The 23,950-nt window shown below is 39.8% G+C and overlaps 1 protein-coding gene across 3 annotated transcripts in view; it reads right to left on the bottom strand.

The window, feature by feature from the left end:
* Positions 1-13,514: 13,514 nt before the first annotated feature.
* Positions 13,515-23,950, bottom strand: part of arl5a (ADP-ribosylation factor-like 5A) — a 44,528-nt gene continuing 34,092 nt past the window's right edge. For all 3 annotated transcript variants that reach the window (XM_068034913.1, XM_068034914.1, XM_068034912.1), the window contains 2 exons: positions 15,324-15,475; positions 13,515-13,702 (listed from right to left, as the gene is read on the bottom strand). In XM_068034913.1, the coding sequence (XP_067891014.1) occupies positions 13,654-13,702; positions 15,324-15,475 (201 nt within the window). In that variant the 3' untranslated portion in view covers positions 13,515-13,653. The remainder of the gene's footprint in view (positions 13,703-15,323; positions 15,476-23,950) is intronic.

Here is a 23,950-nt window from a genome sequence, read left to right as displayed (position 1 = left end):
CAAGGATCAGTGCTGGGACGTCAACTATTTAAAATCCTTATTAATGTCTTGAATATATTTCACTTGGTCCCTTCATCTAAGGTTGATGACACAAAGCAGGTTGTTTTTCTGATTGGAGGAAGGTATTATCATGAAAACCCTACATGCCAAATAGAAAATATGAATTTCATCAGTTGGAACCTTGCCTTATTACTGGAAATTCCTACAAAAAACTTTTTTTAAACAGTAAACTGGCAGCCAAACTGGCCACTGCAATTTACATTTGAAACACCAACAGATTAGACTAGAAACAAGAAGACTGACTCAACCTAGCCAGAACAATGGAGTGCTGTCTGATTAAGTTACCAAAATGGCCTCATCATTGCGGTCATCTGAGGCCATCGACACCCATTGACTTTGAAAGAGCCAACCCCCACCAAGTGTGACTGGACAGCTTAAGGGGGGGGGGGGGGGGGGCGGTGGTCGAGCTTTAAATCTGTGAAAATTCCAGAAGGACCTCACTAAAATCACAAAGAGGTTTGAGTAATGTCATGAGACTATTTGTGCAGATCAGAGGAGGCTGTAAGCTTCGTCAAGACAGAAAACAGGCAGGGGTAACTGGAAAGTCATCTAGGCAGCAGCATTCTCTCTCTCCAGTAAGGATCCAGAGAAGACCTGGCTGCTACTGATAAAGCCTCAAGCCTACAGATGACCACAGCAACAACTAGGGGACAAGGATCAAACCCTGTCTTCTGGAGCCCTGAAAAGCAAGCCCACAACTGTGCACGTGGCCCAGCAAGAACTTCACGACTACAATTTCAACTGAGGACTCTGGGACTGATATTCAGTATTTAAATTCCATTTATTCGGGACTCTACTCCACCAAATCTGTTTTCCCTCTGTAATCCATGCGTGTGTGTGCATGCGCACCCCTTGTGCAAATGTATGCATGAAAGTGTAACTATTTTGGTAATTTTAACCAGTTTAGAGTGTTAAGAATAATAAACTTACATGTTTCTTGTTTAAACTCAAGAAAATCTGTCTGATTGGTTCTTTTGCAATTACATTAAATGAACAGGAGCAAGTGCTCACTGAGGTGGTAAATTCATTCACTGTGTTAGAAAAGGATAAACCCTGTTGCGGTCAAACAAGAGAAGGGGTGAAAGGGGAGCCCGAGACCCCTTCTTCAGCTGGCCTTAACAGTATACAGTGGTGCACCCCAAGGGTCAATACTAGGAGCACTGCTTTTCTTAACAATTTAGACTTGGGTGTACAGAGCACAATTTCAAAATTTACAGATGACACAAAACTTGGAAGTATCGCGAACTGTGAGGATAGTGGTAGACTTCAAGAGGACAAAGACAAGCTGGTGGAATGGGCAGACACCTGGTAGATAAAATTTAATACAGAGATGTGTCAAATGATATATCTTGGTAGCAAGAACAAGGAGGCAATATAAACAAAACAGGGAGAAGGAACAGAAATACCTTGGGTTTATGTGCACAAATAATTGAAAGTGACAGGGCAGGTTGAGAAAGTGGTTAAAAAGGTATGTGGATCCTGATCTTTATAAATTGAGACATATAGTACAAATGCTGGCAGGTAATGATGCATTTTTATAAAACTCTGGTTTGGCCTCAACTAGAGTACTGTGTCCATTCTGGGCACCACAATTCAGGAAGGATATGAAGGCTTTAGAGAAGGTGCAGAAAAGATTTATGAGAATGGTTTCAGGAATGAGGGGCTTCAGTTACGAGGACAGATTGGAGGAGCTGGGGGTGTTCTCCTGAGGGAAGGTTGAGAGGAGATTTAATAGAGGTGTTCAAAATCATGAGTCTAGACAGAGAGAAACTCCTCCTTTTGGCAAAGGGGCCGAGGACCAGGGAACACAGATTTATGGTGATTGGCAGAAGAACCAAAGGCGACCTGCAAAAACATGATCTGGAATGCACTGCCCAAGAGGGCGTGGTGGCAGATTCAGTTGAGGCTTTGAAAAGGTAACTGGATAAGCACCGGAAGATAAAAAAATTTCAAGGCTACCGGAAAAAGGTGGCCGTGGGACTAGCTGAATCTAAGGGAGTCCAAAGATATGGAGATCAGGTGGGAAAGAGCTCAGGTGGAGGATCAGCCATGATCTTATTCAATGGCAGAGCAGGATCAAAGGACCTACTACTGCTCCTATATTTGTTGTTTTTTCCAAGATATTTGATAGAAATATACTCATATTTTCTAAGTGAAATCCAGACCCCATGACCAAGCAGCTTGTTTGCAGGAACGATACATTTCATTAGTTTGCAACAGTTTTCTTCTGGAGCCCATTGCAAGGTACATTGTTGTGGCAGTTTAGTGTCTCCATGAAATATGTGCTAAAATCTGGCCTGACAAGACTCAACAATGGGTGTTTTATAAACAAAGTGGGAATAGTTCTATTCTGCAGCAGCCATCCTTTACCTTATCAAACAGAAATTCATCTCTCCTTTTGTTAACCCCAACTGAAGCATGAAGTTCACTTGTTTTGGTATGCCCTTTGACCCGAGTGACCAACATGTTATCCCATCTCATCTTCAGCCAATAAGCCCAGGATGCACTGAATTCCCTGGAGGTGCAAGCACTAAATGCTTAAAACAGATGACTGAAGTTTGGTTAACAGGAAGGAATAAATACTACTGGAGACAATACAAAGATGTCACGTAGGCTTTGGCTTCTGACTACCTCGCAAAGCTAAGATGAAAAATAGATTGTCTTGACATTTTAAGAATGTCAAAAAAACACACATGAATTTTTTAAACTTGAGTTTTTAATCTATTACACAGAATTGAGTTTATTCAGTTTAAATTTATTCTAATTATTAATTGCAATACTAGCACTTCCAATGTAGGCATTACAATTTTGCATCACATTAGTAACAGCTTGAGGGAAATTTCCTCGGCATACTGCACTATAAATGAAACTGTTGACAGGTCTCCAGATCATTATAGTTTATAAGTTTCATATTCAGCATTGAAATTTTACAGAATCGTTCTGAAATTGGATTTTAAAAGGCAAAGCTATAAAAACAGAGAGATATGCATTGTTCATTAAAAACGATTCGGTGGACGACTCAACAATATTGTAATTCAATGTATTTTTCAAAAATAAGTCACACTTAATTTAATACTCACGGACATCTTAAATTACACTGGTTTATACCTAGAGATGTGTTAAGCATTCATCAGAAATGATCATTTACAACTTATACCCAGAAGGGTATGCATGTGGGATGTTGCCAGTCAAGAAGATAGAAAAATAATCAGTGCACAGACTAAAACACCAGGCCAGATTTATTCACAGAAAATAATGTACAGAAGCAAAAAGGCACAGTAACACACTAACTGTACAATACTTAAATATATCAGTTCAGAAAACCATTTATCTACTGGTAGTACAGTTCTCCTGAAGGAACAAGTTTAGTTTTCTCAGTTTTTTTAAGGTGAGAAGGTGCACTTAGATGACAAACTCAGCACCCGTAGAATTCACCGCCCTTGCCCTAGATCTAAAGACTACAAGAGTGGCACAAATCAATAGGATTTGCAGGCCGTGTTGCCAATCATTGTAATCAAAGGCACAATACTGGATAATTATATGAATGCTAATTCCAAATTATCTGGGGGCTCTTACAGCTGGTAGGATTTTCACAGTGTACAATTCAAAATTGCAGCTAGAACTAAGCTACTTAATTTTAGCCTATGTGCTGATCAACCAGACTGGCTCTCAGACTACATACTTTCTGTCCTTCATTAAAATGTAGAAGAGAGCCATCTCCATTTTGACCTTAACTATTTTTGTCGTATTACAGTTCCCCTTTCTTGATTGCTGGCCAATTGCATCTGTTACAAAGCATGCATAGGATCTGATGGCTGAATTGGGTTTAGCTATAATGCCCCCTACAGGCACTTGGCTTGCTGGCACTGTCACAAAAAGGCCACGGCATACCCTCAGGCTCCACAGAGGGAAATACTCAGGGTCTAGAAAAGGTCCCTCATAAAACACCAGAACTACTTCGGGATAACAAACAGTAACTAGAGTTAGATCAAGAGCACTAACAGTTTACTTATTTACCTTTGAAAAAAAAGCCTTCCCTTCCTCCCTTTATAATTTTTTGTAGAGTTCTACTCCATTCAAATGAATCAGAAGCAACACCTGATATTATTCATGTCAAATTAGACTCATTTACTGCATTCTTAAATTCTTTATCACTTTATTTTTCAAAATGGACAGTTAACAATTTTTGATTGCTAGTACATACTTCCATCTGCTATAAACCAAAATTCAACAATTTGTGCCAGAAGTTAAGTTTAATTTTGCATATTACAGCTTGAACACTTACTGCAAAAAGCAGAGCAGACAAAACAAATGGGATGCAGTTGGTAATCTGAGATGAGGCACAGATCATCTAAATGGTCAAACCAAGAAATAGTAAGAGAGTACACTCGTGTTCCAACAGTCAACATTATGTTGAAGCAATCTTAACTCCCCCATTTTGTTGAATTCCCACAAGGGATGCCTTTACTAGAGCACTCTCATACAGCTCATAGCTAACTGTGGCATTGACTGCCTACTCCACCACTGGCCACAGGTGGCACAAAGACAGGCGGGTTCTTTTTAAAGATGCACCAAAACCAGAGAAAACTGAAAGCTAGTGAACACATTGCACTAGGGAAAGAGTGGTCTACATTACAATTACATTTTCAGTTTTATTAAAATGCCCCTGACAATTTATACATCAAAAATAAGCAATATTTATCAAAGCATGGGAGATAAGTGAAAGACAATTCAAAAACAAACTTTGCAACACTGAAATCTTCTGGATCATATTAGCCATATGGAACCCTTAGATCATATATATAACCATTAGAGAAGGGCATTTCTTGTAATCTACAGAAAAATGTTTAAACATCCAATAATGGCATCACAAACAAGCATAACACTTTTCTGTGGATCTCACTGAGCAATTCATTGGATAGTAAGACTTTATAAAACAAGATACTAACATGTAAAAACTGATCTTCAGATTCAGATGACCTCAGAACCACATGCAACCCAGGTGTTTTGTAAAAACAGACAGCAAATTGGTTTGACCTTTCTATCTCTTTCCCAAGTAACTATTATTCTATAACAAAAACAGAAAATTCTGGAAATACTGAACAAGCCAGGCAGCATCTGTGGAGAGAGAGAGTTAACTTTTCAGGTCAACGACCTTTCTTCAGAATCTATATTCATGCTCCCACAAAAGTCTTCAGTAGGAAAGGTCTTTGAGTTTGTGCAGTTATGGCTATTCATGGAACAGCTTAACCTAGCTGCAAGTTGGATTTATATTTTCCTTTCTCTAAGCTAATCCTAAAAATGTGAACATGTGGTGGGGAGGGCTAAAGGAAGTTAAAACACAGTTGACAATTCAAATGTCTTGGCCCAACTTCTTGAGCCAATCTGCACTCATAATGTTGGCTCCGTATTCCATTTTTTTTAGTGAGTGTGCTTGATCTGTTAACGCCATGTGAAAGAATGTGTATTTTTTTTAAATCTTCACAAACTTCATCAGCTCCGGTCCAATACATCAAAAGTCAAGCTTAGCTAAATGTGGTCAGCTTGGAGCTAAAAATACAGGTGCAAACAAGGTACAAATGCAATTTAAGCTTGAACCTTGCGTTAAAGATGCAAGGTGTTCAGCAGATAATGCAAAGGAAAATGTGCACTGATTCCAAACTGAACCACTTACAGATTAAATGTGAGATATAAATGCTTCTACACATCTTCACAATGAGCTGTCAAAGTAGCTACCAAGTTACTTCTCCTTTCAGATATGCCCGCAACATAATGGCCTATATTTTTGGAATGCCAGTTGTGTGATGCAATCTGAAAAACGTCTGCTTCGACTGTATCAAAACTGAGCAGAATCAAAATGTCAAATATTAGTCTTCTAAATTTCTAGACATTTTCATGCTAAAACCAGTTTAGTTCTGTTGGTAGCACTCTTGCCTTAGAGTCAGAAGATTGTGGGTTCATTCCTCTCTCCAGGACTTGAGGATATTTCAGTGTCATACTGAATAAGTCTGCATCGTCAGAAGTGCCATCTTTCAGACGAGTCACATCTAGTTACAAAGCATCTGGGTTACTTGTAGTTGAGGTCAGCTGAATCTAGAGATTATATCGAGCGATCCAGTGGCCAAACACAGGTAAGCCTGACCAACAATTCTCCGTCAGTCAATACCACCACCACCACCAACCCCCCCCCACCGCAAAATATTCATCATTCATTTCATTTGAAGTATGCAAATCTGCTCATTGTAAGTGACTATATTTTGGAAGTGCAGCAAGCTGGGGCTGCCAGAGAAGAATGCAAAGCATAATGCAACCTAATTTTTTTTTTATTCACACTAAAGAGGATTTGCACAGCAGATTAATTTTTTTTGTTCACACATCAAAATGCTGCATGTTGGATTATGATGCTGGCCATTTTTTAATGGCTTCAGGTTCTGAGCTCTGCAAGGTAATTAAAAGTACCTGAGCTAAAGACATCAGAAGTAAAGCTAACAAGTCTTGTAGCAAATTGCTACCAGCAACTCAAATTCAGAACAATGGTGTTTTACTGAATTCATTCTGCCTGAAGTCTACATTTAGTATAGATCTGATTATAATCACTGCTTTGCTGATATACAATTAAAGCATGATGAATTAAAGTGATTAGATATTAACTAGTTTAGAGAACAAAGGGATTTTCTTGTAATCTTGCATATGGGATTTATTTTTAACCTATTAAATTGGCAATAATGTTAGAATAGAATACAGCCACCTTTCTGTGAATGGCTTTGAATACCACAACATTCATGATCTTTACAGGAGTTTGTGGAATTAGTTGAAAAAGTTCTCGAGACAGTACATATATTAATTACAAGGGAACAAGCTTCTATAATCTATACATGACTCAGTTGATAGCACACCAAATCAGAAGGTTCAGATGAAGATTACACCGTTTGAAATTCATACTTTCTCATTACGACATTTCAATCCAGGATTAGGATAATGCTTTTATTTTTAAATAATTCTTTTAAAATATTGTAATGGCATCAGGACTACAAGTTACTGCCCTTCTATTGTCCTCAGTTGGTAGGGAATTCAAAAGAAACTTCTTTACCTGAAGAGTGGTGAGAATGTGGAACTCTCTACCACAGGGAGTGGTTGAGTTACATGCGTTTAAGGGGAGGCTAGATAAGCATACAAGGGAGAAGTGAATAGAGTGTTATGTGGATAGATTTAGATTTGGAAAGACAGGAGGAGGTTAGAGTAGAGCATAAAATGCTGGCATAGACTGGCTGGACCAAGTGGCTTGTTTCTGTGCTGTACATCACAGATCCCAGAAGGTAGCAAGCAGGGCAGGTCGATAAGGTGGTTAAGAAGGCATACAGAATCCTTTCCTTTATTAGTCAAGGTATAGAATCTAAGAGCCTATATAAGAGGTTATGCTGGAAATGTATAACTCATTGGTTAGGCCACAACTTGAGTACTGTGTGCAGTTCTGGTCACCTCATTACAGAAAGGATGTAATTGCACTAGAGGGTACAGAGGAGATTTACGAGGATGTTGCCAAGACTGAAAAAATGCAGCATTGAGCAAAGATTGGATAGGCTGGGGTTGTTCTCCTTGGAACAGAGAAGGCTGAGGGGAGATCTGATTCAAATGTAGAAAATTTTGAGGGGCCTGGATAGAGTGGAGGTGAAGCGCATATTCACCTTAGCAGAGAGGTCAGTGACTAGGGGGGGGGGGTACAGATTTAAAGTGATTGGTAGAAAAATTAGAGAGGAGATGAGGAAAAGTTTTTTCACCCAGAGGGTGGTGGGGGTCTGGAACTCACTGCTTGAAAGGCTAGCTGAGGCAGAAACCCTCAACTCATTCAAAAGGAGTCTGGATATGCACCTCAAGTGCCGTAATCTGCAAAGCTACGGACCAAATGCTAGAAGGTGGGATTAAAATGAGTGGATCGTTTTTTGGTTGGCACAGATACGATGGGCCAAGTGATTTCTTTCTGTGCCTTAAACTTTCTATGATTCTATTCTATTTCCTATGTAATCAGTTACATCATCTTTCTATTCTTGGGTATGTGAAGAGAAAGATCAGAAACATGCTACAGAAAATACAAAAAAACCACTGCATTAAACCAAGTGTCCTCAAATGACCCATCAAGCTCCTGAAAGATCATCAGTAAGTTCACTGAGGTGAAATTTCTCCTTTTGCTATGAAAGTACTTTGTGCATCACAGGATACTTGGGTCAGAAATTGCTTACAGGATCCTTAGAAGAGGCGCATGCTTTCACCAACATATTTGTTAAATTCCATCACAGCATGCCATTGCAAAAACATCATTGCTGCTCTTCCCCACACTGGAATAGAACAGTGTCCCTTCAAAGGATACTGCTACTCCTGATGATGGCCTGCTTTCTCTCAATTCTAGAGATGAAGTCTGCAACATGATAAAACTTTATTGCAAAACAATACTAAACAAAAGAAATTCACAACTGACGGATTTACAGACTATTTAGTATTAAATTGCAACACATCCTGTGGTGGTGAAAGAACAATTAAAAACACTAACCCACCAAGGGCTAATGAGTCATCAAGACAACGGGCTGGATTTTACATCGGGTAGACGGGAGCTGGCCACCGATGTAAAAGTCGGTGGCGAACCCGTTTCTGCCTAGCCCGGGGATCCATCCTGTATTTTACGGGTCCCCGGGCTTTAATTGTTCCGAGGCATGACTTCCACCTAATTGAGGGAGGAGGTCCCGTCTCACCGAGCTGCCGGCCAATCACCTGGAGCATTGGCCACAGCTGGAACTGCAACCCAGCCAAGGACATGGAACCAGGAGTGCAGGTAAGTTTGAGTTGCCTCACCGGGGTAATAGGTCGGGCCCCGGCGAGGCAAAGTCTGTCGTTTGGGGGGAAAGGGGGTGTCTTGGATCCTGGGGGTGGTTGGGGAAGTGGGGCGGCCCTCAGTCGGGCACCCGAGATAAGCATACAAGGGAGAAGTGAACAGAGTGTTATGCTGATAGATTTAGATTTGTAAAGACAGGAGGAGATTAGAGCATAAAACACTGGCATGGACTGGCTGGACCAAATGACCTGTTTCTGTGCTGTATATCACAGATCCCTGAAGATAGCTTGCCATGGGTAAAATTCCTATGGAGGCGGGCAAAGGCCCTAAAGTGGCCACTTAAACACCTTGATTGGCCTGGGGTAGGCAGCCCGTTTCCCCACTCCCTGCCTTGCGTAAAGTGGGGCGGAGGCGGGAGCAGGTCGTGAAGGCCTCCCACTCAATTTTACGCACCCCACCCCCCCCCCACCCCCACCCCAATCCAGCTCGCTAGGGTGGTGTAAACTTCCGGCCAACATCTGGTAGTCAAAAGTGCTGTGGTGTCATGATCATTATCAATGGCTTGTTATAAATTTGATTATAGTTGCCACCTCGAACATTTTAAATTATTTTGGTCATCCAAACATCATTTTAGAGTTAGCACTGGCCAAAACCAAATGCATTTCTTACCTTCCCCAACAGGCACGTGTAGAAAAGACTACTGCATATTTGTTATACTTCGTGCTAAACACAGGAAATGGGAGTAGGCTGAGGATATGTGCAATTGAACATTGACCACTTTTCAGACTCATCTGGGGCAAGACACTTGCAAAATTCCTTTCCTTTCAGTCTTGTCAGTACTAGAACTACTGCTTTTCATTATTCATATTGATGCCTTGGAAGTGGGTGTACAGGGCACAATTTAAAAATTTGTAGATGGCACAAAACTTGGAAGTATAGCCAACTATGACAAGAATAGTGATAAACTTCAAGACAGTCTGGTGGAATAGGTGGACGTGTGGCAGATGCAATTTAACACTGAAAAGTGTGAAGTGATATTATTTTGGTAGGAAGAACAAGAGGCAGTTATAAACTACAGGGTACAATTCTAAAGTAGGTGCAGTATCAGTGAGACCAGGGGGTGTATGTGCACAAACCATTGAAGGTGGCAGGACAGGTTGAAAAAGTAGGTAAAAACGCATATGGAATCCTGAGCTTTATAAATATAGGCATACAATACAAAAGCAAGGGAGTCATCATAAATCTTCATAAAACTCTGGGTCAGCCTCAACTGGAGAATTGTGGCCAATTCTGCACAGTACACTTTAGGAAGGATGCAAAGGCTCTAGAGAAGGTGCAGAAAAGATTTATGAGAATGGTTTCAGGGATGAGAGACTTTGGTTACATGGATAGATGGGAGAAGCTGCAGTAGTTCTCCTTATAGGAAGTTGAGCGGAGTTTTGATAGAGGTGCTCAAAATCTAGACAAATCTAGACAAAGTAGAGAGAAACTGCTTCCATTGGCAGAAGGGTCGAGAACCACAGAACACATTTAAAATGATTGCAATAGAATCAAAGGTAACATAAGGAAAAACTTTTTTTTAAACGCAGTGAGTGGTTACGATCTGGAATGCACTGCCTGAAAGGATGGTGGGTGCAAATTCCATCGAGGCTTTCAAAAAGGAATTGGATAAGCACATGAAGGGAAAAAAAAAACTGTAGGACTACAGGGAAAGGGCTAGGACTAGCTAAACTGCTCTTGCACAGAGCCAGCATGGACACAACAGGCGAAATGGCCTCCTTCTGTCCTGAAACCATTCCATGATTGTCGAGTAAAAATACAAAACCAGGAATTAGTTTAATTAAAGTAAATAATCAAAAAGCATTTAGGGTTTTAACCAAGCAACACTAATTTAAAATAAAACTAGCCCAAAATGAAATATTGCAAAAGCAAATACTTCAGATACTTATTTGGTTTCTGTGGGACAGCTTGTGGAATAAATCTGGTATTTATTTTAAAACACTTGTACTTCTACTGTGAATGCATCAATCTCCTTCAGAATATCAAACTTCCAGCTACAAATCTGCCAATAGAAAGAACCTATGTGTTGACAAGCATGGTCAACACACCAGATTAGGCTGGGATGATCCCAGAAGAATTTAAGAAATTTGAATAAACTTGATATTTTGATCTTATTCCAAAGTGAAATAGAGTACCATTACCAAGTCTCCAGTCTCCACAGCTTGCAAGCAAGATCAGTTGATCAGTCGGTAGGTCACTTGGTCAAACAGCGGCATGAAATCTGGCCTATATGTAATTCAAAATGAACCAGAAAACAATGACCTCTTTGAAATCTAAGTATGACAAAAGAGTTCTGGCACCCCAGTGCAAAGAAATATTCTGGCTGCAAACTTGTGCAAAGGCGATCAAAATTTGATTGCAACTCCCTGCAAGCTGTTGGATTGTTGCAACCGGTTCAATAATGTCCCACAGGAAAGAAAACTTGCCACTCCAACACAGTCTGGTCTATACACAGCACAAGCTGACTCAAAGTCCCAAGGGAAAATAGGGTTGGGCAATGAATACTGCCTTGCCTATGTTGCCCACAGCTCAAGAGCAAACTACAATGCAGTACTGAAAGTTTTGTGAACTAAATTAATTAAAATCGATACCAGAATGCAGATATCAAAATGTGTAATTTTTTCATAAGATATTCTATGCACAACATATAAAAATTTCATTGGTATGCTACTATTCTCCTGATGCATAAAATAAATTATAGCACATTGGGTTGAATGAAATCCAATTTTACTCATTATATAGATTTCTTTCATCGTCAAATTCACAATATACATAATTGGTTCCATAAACTGTATTGTAGCAAAAAAATTAAAAAGTCTGTTTCACCCTGTGCAAACCTGAAATGGAATAGTTATTCCATAAACCATTATCAGTAAAGTACTGGTACCAAAAAAATGCTGATCGTTTTCCACTTAGTGTCTTCTTACCAATCTAGAATATTTTTCATTGAATGAAATGTGCATTGAACACTCGTGAGAAAGAATAAATAAGCCTACATACAACCAATTGCTTTAAAATGTGCTTGATGCTTCTTCCATTTTCAATTTCTTCTAGTGCTGAAACCTGAAGATTTGCACAAGTTTTTTTAATGCAGTAAATATGCAACAATGCAGTTTGGATGCTAGTTATAGATCAGCTTTCTTGAGGTTCTTCACAGAAAGAAACATAGATCTGTCGTATCAGTGAGGACAGCCACCACACACAAATATTTATATAATATATATATATATATACCTCAGAAATAACATTTCCCATTGGCGTTCAAGACAAGATCATCTAATCAATAACTATGCATCAGCCAAAATTCTGGGTTGAGTTGATTAGGATTGCAGCTCCCACTTTCCAGCCCCACCCATCAAAAAATACATCTGTGAACATTTCAAGCAATTTAGCATCTCAGCCTTCGGTACAATTCAGAGCCCTGAAGGAAGCTTCCATACAAAATCACATTGTCCACAAATCCCAGTCTCTAAAGGCAGTGAACCTGAAGTCTTGATTTCATACACAGTTGGTTGATATTAGTTTGATATGGCAAAATCTTAATAACCACACTGTATTAAATTATAATTAGGATCTAACTGATAGTGTCTCCAAACTAATCTCAATTAACCTTTTATTGTAATACTGCAAAGTAGCTTTTAAATCACAGTATAAAAAACTTTTGTTGGGAATTCAAATAATAAGATGACAAATTAAAACTTTGCATGGACATTGCCAATCTCAGTGTTGCCCAAACTTACAAACTAGTTTCAAATTCCAGACTAAAGGAAAAGTTTGAATTCAAAATCTAAAAGCACAGCTTCATTTTTGGGGAAAGTACAGCTGAATGAGATCAGGAAGGTGGCAGTGCATCTTACAGCTATTGCTGGATCAACCAAAGTCTCATTGTACCAAACTGTTAATATTCACTCTAAAGTAGCTCTGCAATTACATTAAAAACTTTCCAACTTGTCCATGATGATTTTACCAATGGTAGAATTTATATGGAGAAATAGTGTGTAGGTAAAGAAATGAAAATATGATTTAAAATATAAATACTTGTACACCCGCTTCCCAGTACATTAATAATATTTTTAGTGGCTTTAGTATCAATCTGCCTTGTGTCATGCAAATCATTCTCAAAAGCATTCTTTTGTAGATTAGAGAAAATAATATCAAACATTGTGCTCGCTGTTCACTCTAAAAACAAAGACAAGTTGCTATAATATGAGTTTCTTCACAGCACAGCAATGTCAGCCATAACCAGATCATAACAACAGGTGGCTCAACCAGAACTTGGTGTTTTCAGCTGTAAATGGTATAACAATGTTCCACTGAGGTCATAGCTTATTTTATTTAACAAAGGAAGTGGCGAGCAATTAATCTGACAATGCTAGAATACAAATTAGCTTTTTCCCCCTCCGAATACTTACCAAATTGTATAAAACTCTACCCTGAGCAGAATGTGCTGGTTCCAAAATAATGTCAATTAATCACAGCCATCTTTAAAAGAAAAGCTACAGATGATCAATTGAATTCGGAGTCTTGAACTCAATCTTGATCCTTAAGGAAAGTCTTTCCAAACTTGTACTTGAAGCAAGTGTGAAAGTAGTAAACTTTATTCAGTCTGAAAAATAAATACCAATAAATCCAGCAAGCATGGAGCTGCTACCACTGGAAGAGATATACAGTTTAGAGATTAATGGTCCGTGCATTCTGATCCATGGAGGTCATCTGAGTTTAAGTCGTGATGTCATCCATTCTAATCCCTGACATAACCTGTGAAGGGAGACAGAGCACTTACTACAAATATTGTTCGATATCAAGTTTCTTTACATAAAAATAAATTCTAAGAGGTCAATCCCACATACACAATTTTGAAAGAAAGGCAAACTAGGATGCAAGCAATACTTCAAAACAAGGGTACTGAAGTCAACAAAACATCTAAGTATTTTAACCTCTGCATTGGTTTGCTTCAATTTTATAGAAAAAATTGAAAAGGTGTGGCAAAGATCTTTATTTTTTAAAAAGTTTATAGATTAATGAAGACTTACGATATCTGCCTTAAATAAACTAAGGATTGCATTTTTAGTTACCTTGAAAATTTTCATCGTCAGTTACCATAAGAGGCTAAATCAATCTACAAATTTTAAACAAATTCACCAACACCCACTTCTCTATCAAATGGAAATAAAACTTTTAAAAAAGCCTTCAAAATAACCAGCAACAGCTTCCATGTATTTGGGAATGCTGCAAAATTCCAAACCTCACTTTATAAAAAAAATACTGCTTTTGGAAAATATAGGAACATTTGTTAGTCTCATTATTCCTCTTGTGCAATTTTTATATACACCATCCAGAGTAAAAGAGGAAACAATGTGTCCTCTCCACACTGTAAGGATTCTACCTGAAAAAACTTTCTTGGGGAGCATTTATAAATAGCAATACTGAAGTTGTGGTATAAATTCAGTGTTCCACTGACTGGAGGGGAGCTGCTCGAGACTCCTCACAAAAGACAGTATTACATGGTATAAGATTGGCACTACACAGAGTAGAACTTTAAAGTAGCAAAGTTCTTCTCCTAACATCAAGAAATTAAATGATGAGAGAGAGCAAGTGGCAGTTTCTACATGGTCCAGCTATTTAATTAAGTGTAGGTAGGTTTAAAAAGTGTATAGGAAACCCAAAAGGGATTCCCGAGAGTACTTTGAAACCTTCTTCAACACTACTTTGCAGTTGCATTCTGTACAGTGTCAGAGGATTTGAAAGTGCTCTGGATTTCCTGTGAACATTTTTAAACCTAGCAACACTTTAAATATCTGGAACATGCTCTCTATATGGATTTATTCTTTTACTGCTGGGAGTAAAGCTTTATGCACATGCATAATCACGCACGCACAGAGATCTGCCCTGGGTTGGCAAATTGGAGTTCAAGTTTGGCAGTGTAAATAAAGCACTCCCTGCATGGAACCAATACTGTAGATACAGGCTCAAGACCAATATATGTATAGCATGACATCTTAGCCCTGCTAGAAAATGAACACTAGATACTAAACAGCACTAAACGAGCAATCCCACTCAGAGGCCACAAAGTGAAATTCACTGACAGAATTAGGTTTACTCCTGTGAAGCTAGGTATGCTTTTAGGACAGAGGAAGTGGAGTTTCATATTTCACCTGACATGGGAGTGTTTGATACTTAGCACCAAAAATGTGCTCCTTTCCACAGCATCTAGCCCCTTAACAAGAGCAACAAAAAACTGATAAAAATTGCTATTTTAGAGCAGCTAAGCATCACTAAAAAGTGAACTGACTGCCAAGTCCACACCGCTAGATTTATTTTTCTAGTTATACATGACCAAAGATAAAATATCCCTAAAGAGTAAATTTCTATCACTCACCCTTCTCCTGTCAGAGCACAGCAAGCTTGAATATGCCATTGATGATCTTTAATAGAGGTCAATTTAAGGTACTGAGATATTTCAGCCACGGTCATGCATTCTTTAACATCTTGTTTGTTGGCAAAAATCAGCAGTCCTGCTCTCTTCAGATCCTGAATTGCAGAATACAAGATATTATTTCTTATTTAAGAAAATGGTATCTATTATTACTTCATATAGAATAGATTTTAAAACTTTAATGTTGAAGAACAGACTCTGTTAAAACACTGAAGAAAAATTTCCTCAAAGCTTTTGGACAATGAATGGTTATCATACGAGAAATATAATTTGGGAAAAATAGCACAGGCTGAGTGATATGCTGCTTCAAGACACCAGCATGGTGAAAGGGAGGAAAGAGTAGAATTCCAGCCTCTATATGGAGGCATGATGTTTTAATATTGATCATACAACTTCTGTTTTCATGCGTGAAAGTTCACCTTTACATTAAAATTGCAGATAAAAGTAGATGGCAAGAAAACGTTCATGTTGAGTAGGTTCATATTCTCAACATGAACACCTCTGCCCTAGAATAAGGTCCAAGCCATATTAAATACTAAACATGGTCAAATGTTTTGTCTGATCCATCAAAAAAAGTCATCTTAAAAGCCTGAAAGGAGATCAAATTTCATTATGTTTGTTATCATAACACATTTCAACTACTGGCTGAAATGGTCTAACTGCAACACAACTCATTTTCTGCACAGTATGCCTCTCCCTCCATGAAATCGCACAGTTTACTTGTTAGGGCCCCTGCTCAGGGATAGGAGCTAACAACCCCACTGCCTTGTGGGCATCTCGGGAGAGATCAAAGCTAAGGGAGTAAACACGAATAGAAAATCCGGAGCGGAATAAATAAATCTGTGGATAAGAAATTCTGTTAGTGTTGATGCGCGGGCGGCCCTTCTGCTTGGAGTGACGCAGCTTCTTTGGTTCGAGTCTAACTTTGCTGCACACCAGAGTGTTACATAAGTTTCCAAATTCACTTGAAAAAGCCCTTCAAAACACTGCTGCAGGGGATGCAGAGACTAAGTGGGCCCACATCAGAGACATCATCTATGACTCAGCAATGACCACCTTTGGCAAACGTGAGAAGCAGAACGCAGACTGGCTTCAATCTCACTTTGAAGAGCTGGAACCTGTCATAGCTGCTAAGTGCACCGCACTATTGAACTACAAGAAACCCCCAGCGAGTTAACATCCATAGCACTTAAATTAGCCAGAAACGCAACACAAAGGACAGCCAGGCACTATGCAAATGACTACTGGCATCACCTATGCAGTTGTATTCAGCTGGCCTCTGACACTGGAAACATCAGAGGAATGCATTAAGAGAGCTTTTGGGCCAACCATCAAGAAGATCGCCCCCCCTCAAGTCTAAAACAGGGGAGATGATCACTGACCAATGCAAGCAAATGGACTGCTGGGTGGAGCACTACCTAGAACTGTACTCCAGGAAAAATGTTGTCACTGATCCCGCCCTCAATGCAGCACAGTCTCTGCCAGTCATGGACGAGCTGGACGAACAGCCAACAAAATCGGAACTCAGTGATGCCATTGATTCTCTAGTCAGTGGAGAAGCCCCTGGAAAGGACGGCATTACCCCTGAAATAATCAAGAGTGACAAACCTGCTATACTCTCAGCACTCCATGAGCTGCTTTGCCTGTGCTGGGATGAGGGAACAGTACCCCAGAACACGTGCGATGCCAATATCATCACCCTCTATAAGAACAAAGGTGACCGCAGTGACTGCAACAACTACCGTGGAATCTCCCTGCTCAGCATAATGGGGAAAGTCTTCACTCGAGTCGCTTTAAACAGGCTCCAGAAGCTGGCTGAGCATATCTACCCTGAGGCACAGTGCGGCTTTCGAGCAGAGAGATCCACCATTGACATGCTGTTCTCCCTTCGCCAGCTACAGGAGAAATGCCGTGAACAACAGATGCCCCTCTACGTTGCTTTCATAAATCTCACCAAAGCCTTTGACCTCGTCAGCAGACGTGGTCTGTTCAGACTACTAGCAAAGATCGGATGTCCATCAAAGCTACTAAGTATCATCACCTCATTCCATGACAATATGAAAGGCACAATTCAACATGGTGGTGCCTCATCAGACCCCTTTCATATCCTGAGTGGTGTGAAACAGGGCTGTGTTCTCGCACCTACACTGTTTGGGATCTTCTTCTCACTGCTGCTCTCACATGCATTCAAGTCTTCAGAAGAAGGAATTTTCCTCCACACAAGATCAGATGGCAGGTTGTTCAACCTTGCCCGTCTAAGAGCGAAGACCAAAGTACGGAAAATCCTCATCAGGGAACTCCACTTTGCTGACGATGCTGCATTAACATCCCACACAGAAGATTGTCTGCAGAGACTCATCGACAGGATTGCGGTTGCCTGCAACGAATTTGGCCTAACCATCAGCCTCAAGAAAACGAACATCATGGGACAGGACGTCTGAAATGCTCCATCCATCAAAGTCGACGAACATGCCTCTGGAAGTGGTTCAAAAGTTCACCTACCTGGGCTCAACTATCACCAGTAATCTGTCTCTCGATGCAGAAATCAACAAGCGCATGGGAAAGGCATCCGCTGCTATGTCCAAACTGGCCAAGAGAGCATGGGAAAAGGGCGCACTGACACGGAACACAAAAGTCCGAGTGTTTCAAGCCTGTGTCCTCAGTACCTTGCTCTACGGCAGCGAGGCCTGGACAACGTGCGTCAGCCAAGAGCGACGTCTCAATTCATTCCATCTTCGCTGCCTCCGGAGAACCCTTGGCATCAGGTGGCAGGACCGTATCTCCAACGCAGAAGTCCTCGAGGTGGCCAACATCCCCAGCATATACACCCTACTGAGCCTGCGGCGCTTGAGATGGCTTGGCCACATGAGCCACATGGAAGATGGCAGGATCCCCAAGGACACATTGTACAGCGAGCTCGTCACTGGTATCAGATCCAGCGGCCGTCCATGCCTCCGCTTTAAAAACGTCTGCAAACGCGACATGAAGTCCTGTGACAGTGACCACAAGTCGCGTGAGTCAGAGCTGGCAGACAACCATAAAGGCGGGGCCAAAGAGTGGCGAGTCCAAGAGACTTAACAGTTGGCAGGAAAAAAGATAGAAGTGCAAGGAGAGAGCCAACTGTGTAACAGCCCCGACAAACAATTTTATTTGCAGCGCGTGTGGAAGAGTCTGTCACTCTAGAATTGGCCTTTTATAGCCACTCCAGGCACTGCTCCACAAACCACTGACCACCTCTAGGCACTTATCCATTGTCTCTCGAGACAAGGAGGCCAAAGAAGATGCATAAGATCTTGAGGAAACCTTTTATGGACTTTGTACATAAACTTTTAATATCTAGAGAGAACCCATTATGCTGCCTGCTCATATAACATTTTCTCGGGGAGTATGTTCAACTAAGTACACAGGCAGAGTTCCACTTCATGTAAAAAATGTGGGACAAAAATACAATACACCAATGAATGTACTATATTACGTCACTACAGTACATAACGAATGAAAAGTCTAGCATTTACATAGCCCTTTGTCATCTGACAGAAATAACTGTGCACTTTGAAATGCAGCAACTTATGCAGAGGTATAAACTATAAAAGTTGAGCTGTAACGTTAAAGTATATAAAGGTGTAAGACCATTGTTGGAGTACTGTGTGCAGTGTTGCACTCCGCACTATAGGAAGAATATTGATGCAAAAGTGAGGGTACAGCACAAGTTCACGAGGATACAGCCAGTATGAAGAAATACAAAGAAAAACTGGGGCTGTTTTGTAAGAACAGAAGAGATTATGGGGGGAGATGATGGAGGTATTTAAAATTATGAAAGGATGGACAGAGTAGATTGAAACACAGTTTCCAGAACAAGGAACACAGATTAAATGTTGAGATTTATGACACAGAGCATGTTATGACTGAGGCAGGAGCAGTACATTATCTTTTCTAGTCCCAGTTCTCCACAGATCACAACATATGTTTAAATGTTTATCCAGTTACTAATACAGCCAATCGTATACTCTATTTTATATCCCAGAATAAAATACACCAACCAGGTTTCTTTAATAAACAAAATTATCAGATTATGAAACACACACTGGAAAAAATACAAAAATTCTCTCTGCCGAGGTCTGTTACAAAAAAAAACAAAAAATAAGACTTTGGCCAAATACTTGCTAATTCCAGCTGTCCTTTCTTGTACCCTGGCTACTTGCCTTGCTTTCACCCTCACTTTCTATCCTTCTCAGGTTTGTGGAGGTGATGAACAAAGGGTTTGGGATTGTAAACAAGTTCAATCAGCAGTGATTGCAGCTGCTTGTCTGGCTGTTAAAACCTCTGATTCTCTACATAGGTTCTTACTAACGGAGGGAGTGAATTTTTAACTTCTTCCAGGAGAATTATTTCCCTATGGTTCTCATATGTGGTCTCTACCTTTAGTGCCCGCATCTAATGATAAAAATTAATTTGCTTTACCCTCTCAAATTCTATATAAGTCTGGACAGACTGTCTCTGGAGGTTTCGAAATCTCTGCCTGTGCACTTCAGGGACTAACTTCTGAACAGTAAGAATAGCCTTTTTTGCCATCTCAATCTGCAGAAGCCTCCTCAGAAAGCAGAAAACTTCTTGAGCTCTGCCCATCAACCTGCTTTGCATTTGCATTGTCCAGCTTTCCTTCGGCCACTTCATCAGTCTGGCTACCTTTTCAAAAGAAATGAAAAATGCCTCTACGTCCCTTTCCTCAAACCTCAGGAGGGCTTGCACAAATTTAAACAACTCTCCACTGGGTCCTGGGCTAGAGTCAGATCTTTCCTCCTAAGAACAATCACTGTAATCAAAGCCAGTGTTTTGTTTTAGTTCTAGCTTTTTTTTTAAAATTTGAATTCCCTTTTATCTCTTTCTCTTTGAAATGCTCTCCCTTTTGCCTTTCCTCTCTGTCAAGTTCAAGTTTTCCAACTGCAACTGAATCCTAGCTAATTCAACTGCACTACCATCTGGTTTGCCTTTTTCTTTTCCCAATTTCAAATGGTGTGCTACTACCTCAATTATATCTGCTTTCTTAACTCCTGGCTTTAACTCAAAAATCAACTTTTCTGCCAATTCCTTTAGTCTAACCATGCTCAAGTCTCTCAAATCACTCAGGTATACATCCTCCTTCCCCAGAAAGGTTGTAATAACTGACAAAGACATTCCGGTTTAGTACTTTACTCTAATGCACAAGAAACCTGTGCTTTTTTTTTTTACTTTTCCACTTTTCAATTAATATTACCCCATTTTTACCACATTTACTATTGCATGTCAGTGGCTTCGCGTATCCCGGACGATAAACCCCCAATTACATGTTACCACTGAGGTGGGAGGAATGCACTGTCTTCTCTAGTTCCACTTCTCCACAGGTCACAACATATATTTAAATGTTTACTCAGCTACCAATACAGCCAATCAGCTACTCTATTTTATATCCCAGAATAAAATACACCAACCAGGTTTCTTTAATTAACAACAAAATGATCAGTTTATGATGAAACAAGATGAAAAAAAGGTATGGAAGGAAGTCAGCTGTCCCTTTTTTTTGGTCTGATGTCCAGATATACAGAGACAGGTCACTGGGGTCGTTTCTGAAGCAGTCCATTCTGGAGATGTCAAAAATTATTCTAGGAGGCTTTCCAGGAGAAATGTGGCATCAAGGTTTTCTGCCAGCACACACTTAATCACAGGATTTTTTCCAGCTTCTCAGGAGCTACGCAGCACCAGGGATTTTAGCTCTCCCACATTGGATCTTTGTCAGATTTCTTCAAAGAAGTAGAGAAAAAGATGAGCTGGGTGGTTTCTTTTTTCCTTGGCAGGCAAACACCAACGGTCTTCCAACAGCTCACACCCCAACTGCACTGAAAACAATGTTCAAACCCCAAACAGAGACACGAATTCCTGACCTCCATAAATCTTGGCATGTGGCTTCTCTGTAACCATTTTTCCCTAAGTCACCAAGGGTTCTGTTGTTTACTGAGCCCAAAGGACATGACTTCCAGCACAGGTGGTTTTCAAACAATATCTGAAGTGCCCTTTCGGTGAACTTAGTAAAAAGAAACACATCCATAGAATCTTTTCAGTTTGAACACAACTCCTTAAAATACTAAAAAAAAAAAATGGAAGCACTTTCGTAACAAGCAGGAGAAAGTTTTTCAAGCAGTGAGCTGTTAGGCTGTGGAATGCACTACCTGAGCTGGTGCTTAAAGCAGAGACCATGTAACATTTAAGAATAGTTTAGATAGGCGGTTGAAGCAAAGAGGAATAAAGGGCAGACCTGGGATTAGAACGACTGCTCATGTGGAGGATAAATATCAACAAGGACTATTCAGACCAAGCAGCCTGCTTCCGTGTTGCAATTCTACGTTGGCTAATGTGACAACCATTTCTCACATATCAAGGTCCTCCAAAACAGCAATGAGCTAAATAAAGAGTTTCAGTAGTGTTGGTTAGGGGTGCAGCGATGGCTGGTACAGTGGGGGATACTATGCCATTTTTCAAACATTGTCATGGGTTGTTTAACAGTCATCTGAACATGACCTTTCTTCTTGTCTGATCCAAACCTCTGAAAATGCAGCACTCTTCATTACTGCACTCAAGCAATACGCTAATTTATGTGCTCAAAACCACAATCTTATGACTCAGAGGTAAGAATGCGGTCAACTCAGCCAAGCTGACAACGAATAGCCTTTGAGCACTACACTCAATCCAAACAGAAGCAAAATCCATCAAACATTGAGTACTGCTTTCATAAGTTCGGAAAACAGCTGCAGGCATGTGTTAGGATTTTTGATTTTCAAATAATTCGACTGAATAAAGTCAGGCTTGACTGAATCAACGAAGACTTGAATCAACAAAGATCAGCTATGCCAAAAACAAATCAGCCAGTAGTGAATCCATGGCACTCATTTGAAATTCAGAGATAAAATCAGATTTCCCTTTTTGATGCAAATCCAATTTTCTTCTGTCAGTAGATTTATGAGGAACAATTAACATATTTCTTATTTCAACCAAACCCATGTCCCATTTTGAACGCCACAGAATAATATTTTTTAAATTCAGGTATTTGACCTTGAAAAGCAATTTTCAGAAGGATGACGCTTTATTTGCCACCTGCTTCACAACGACTCAAAACTAAAACTGACCTTTTGGTCTGATCTTTTGGTGTTAATTCTTTACAATGATTTTAAGAATGCAAAATTATAATTATGAGTGGGGATTCCCTCAAAATTACTCCCACACCATCCCACAAGTTCACCACAAGTTTAGCAGAAACCCTGTTGACATACGTAAATTAATTTCTGCCACAGTTCCAGTGAAATTACGGTGGCAGGGCAGGAGCAAATGAGGAACCTCCCAGCCTATATCACAGCATACTAATCTTTAATTATCACTGAGGCTCATGTACTTGCAGGATTTATTCAGCCAGATGTAATATGGGTTTCATACTGCATTCAAAAATACAAGAGATTTGAGGTCTCAAGCATTCAAATTCATAAAACTTTTTTGCTGTGCCAAGATGCAGTTTTCATTCTAAAATGTGTACATATAAAAAGTTTAAAAACCTATAACCTACTCAATGTTCAGAGGTCAAATGAAAACCAATAACTCGATACTCAGTACTTATGAGCATTTCAAATGGGGCTCAAAAACAGAATCAGGCTGCTCCCTTCCAAAGTTCTCTTTCCTTCTCCCCGCCAACCCACCCCCACCCCCGTCGTCCCTTCCCAAAAAAGCAAAACTGTAGGACAAGCCTTATTTGTAACTTTGAACCTTCAGGGGCACATATTAAAACCTAGCACTATTTATAAGTGTTAAAATTAGACTTATTTGATGCCAACACTTATTTAGGACTGGAGTGAGCTCACTGAATATTTTAGATTCCAGATAATCTAGATCACTACTTAGGAGTAAATGTATGCAGAATTCACTCACAATTAGTAATTTCAACATTTAACATTGCTCTCCATACATTAGTCTTATGATGTTTTGTAATAATTTTTCATTCCAGCAAAAAATTTGTACTATTTAATGGTTTGAATGAAGTAATATTGGAATTCAGTGTGAAAAAAGTGAATAATAATTTGAATTAGGAATAAATGGTAGTGTCAGCTAAGAATATTCACAAGAGTCAAGAGCTTGTAGATTCAAGCCCAACTCCAGGATTGAGTTCTGTGATACTGAGGAAATATCACATTTTCGGAGGTGAAATCTATTGAATGAGACATTAAATAGTCACCACGTGGTTCAGATGAACGTAAAAAATCCAATAGCACAATTCCAAGAAGAACTGGGAGCTTTTCTATAGCCCGTGCCATCTCAGTTGCTGTTTGAGATCTTGGTGTGCAAAAATTGGCAGCTGTGTTTACCTATATAATCATCACTAAACATTCAGTGCAACCCATCGGATTTGAAGCACTTTGGGACATCCTGAGGAAGTAATACAAGATTAAGTAAAATCTTATAAGGAAGAACTTGCATTTATATAATGTTCATAACCACTGGAAGGAAAGTTAATCAAAAAGGAAATTAAACTGTATTTTTGAAGTAACTTGATT

Source organism: Heterodontus francisci, chromosome 7 (genome assembly GCF_036365525.1).
Source record: "Heterodontus francisci isolate sHetFra1 chromosome 7, sHetFra1.hap1, whole genome shotgun sequence".
Lineage (NCBI taxonomy): Eukaryota > Metazoa > Chordata > Chondrichthyes > Heterodontiformes > Heterodontidae > Heterodontus > Heterodontus francisci.
Note: the sequence above shows the minus strand (reverse complement) of the source record. Positions and strands in the feature narration are given on the sequence as shown.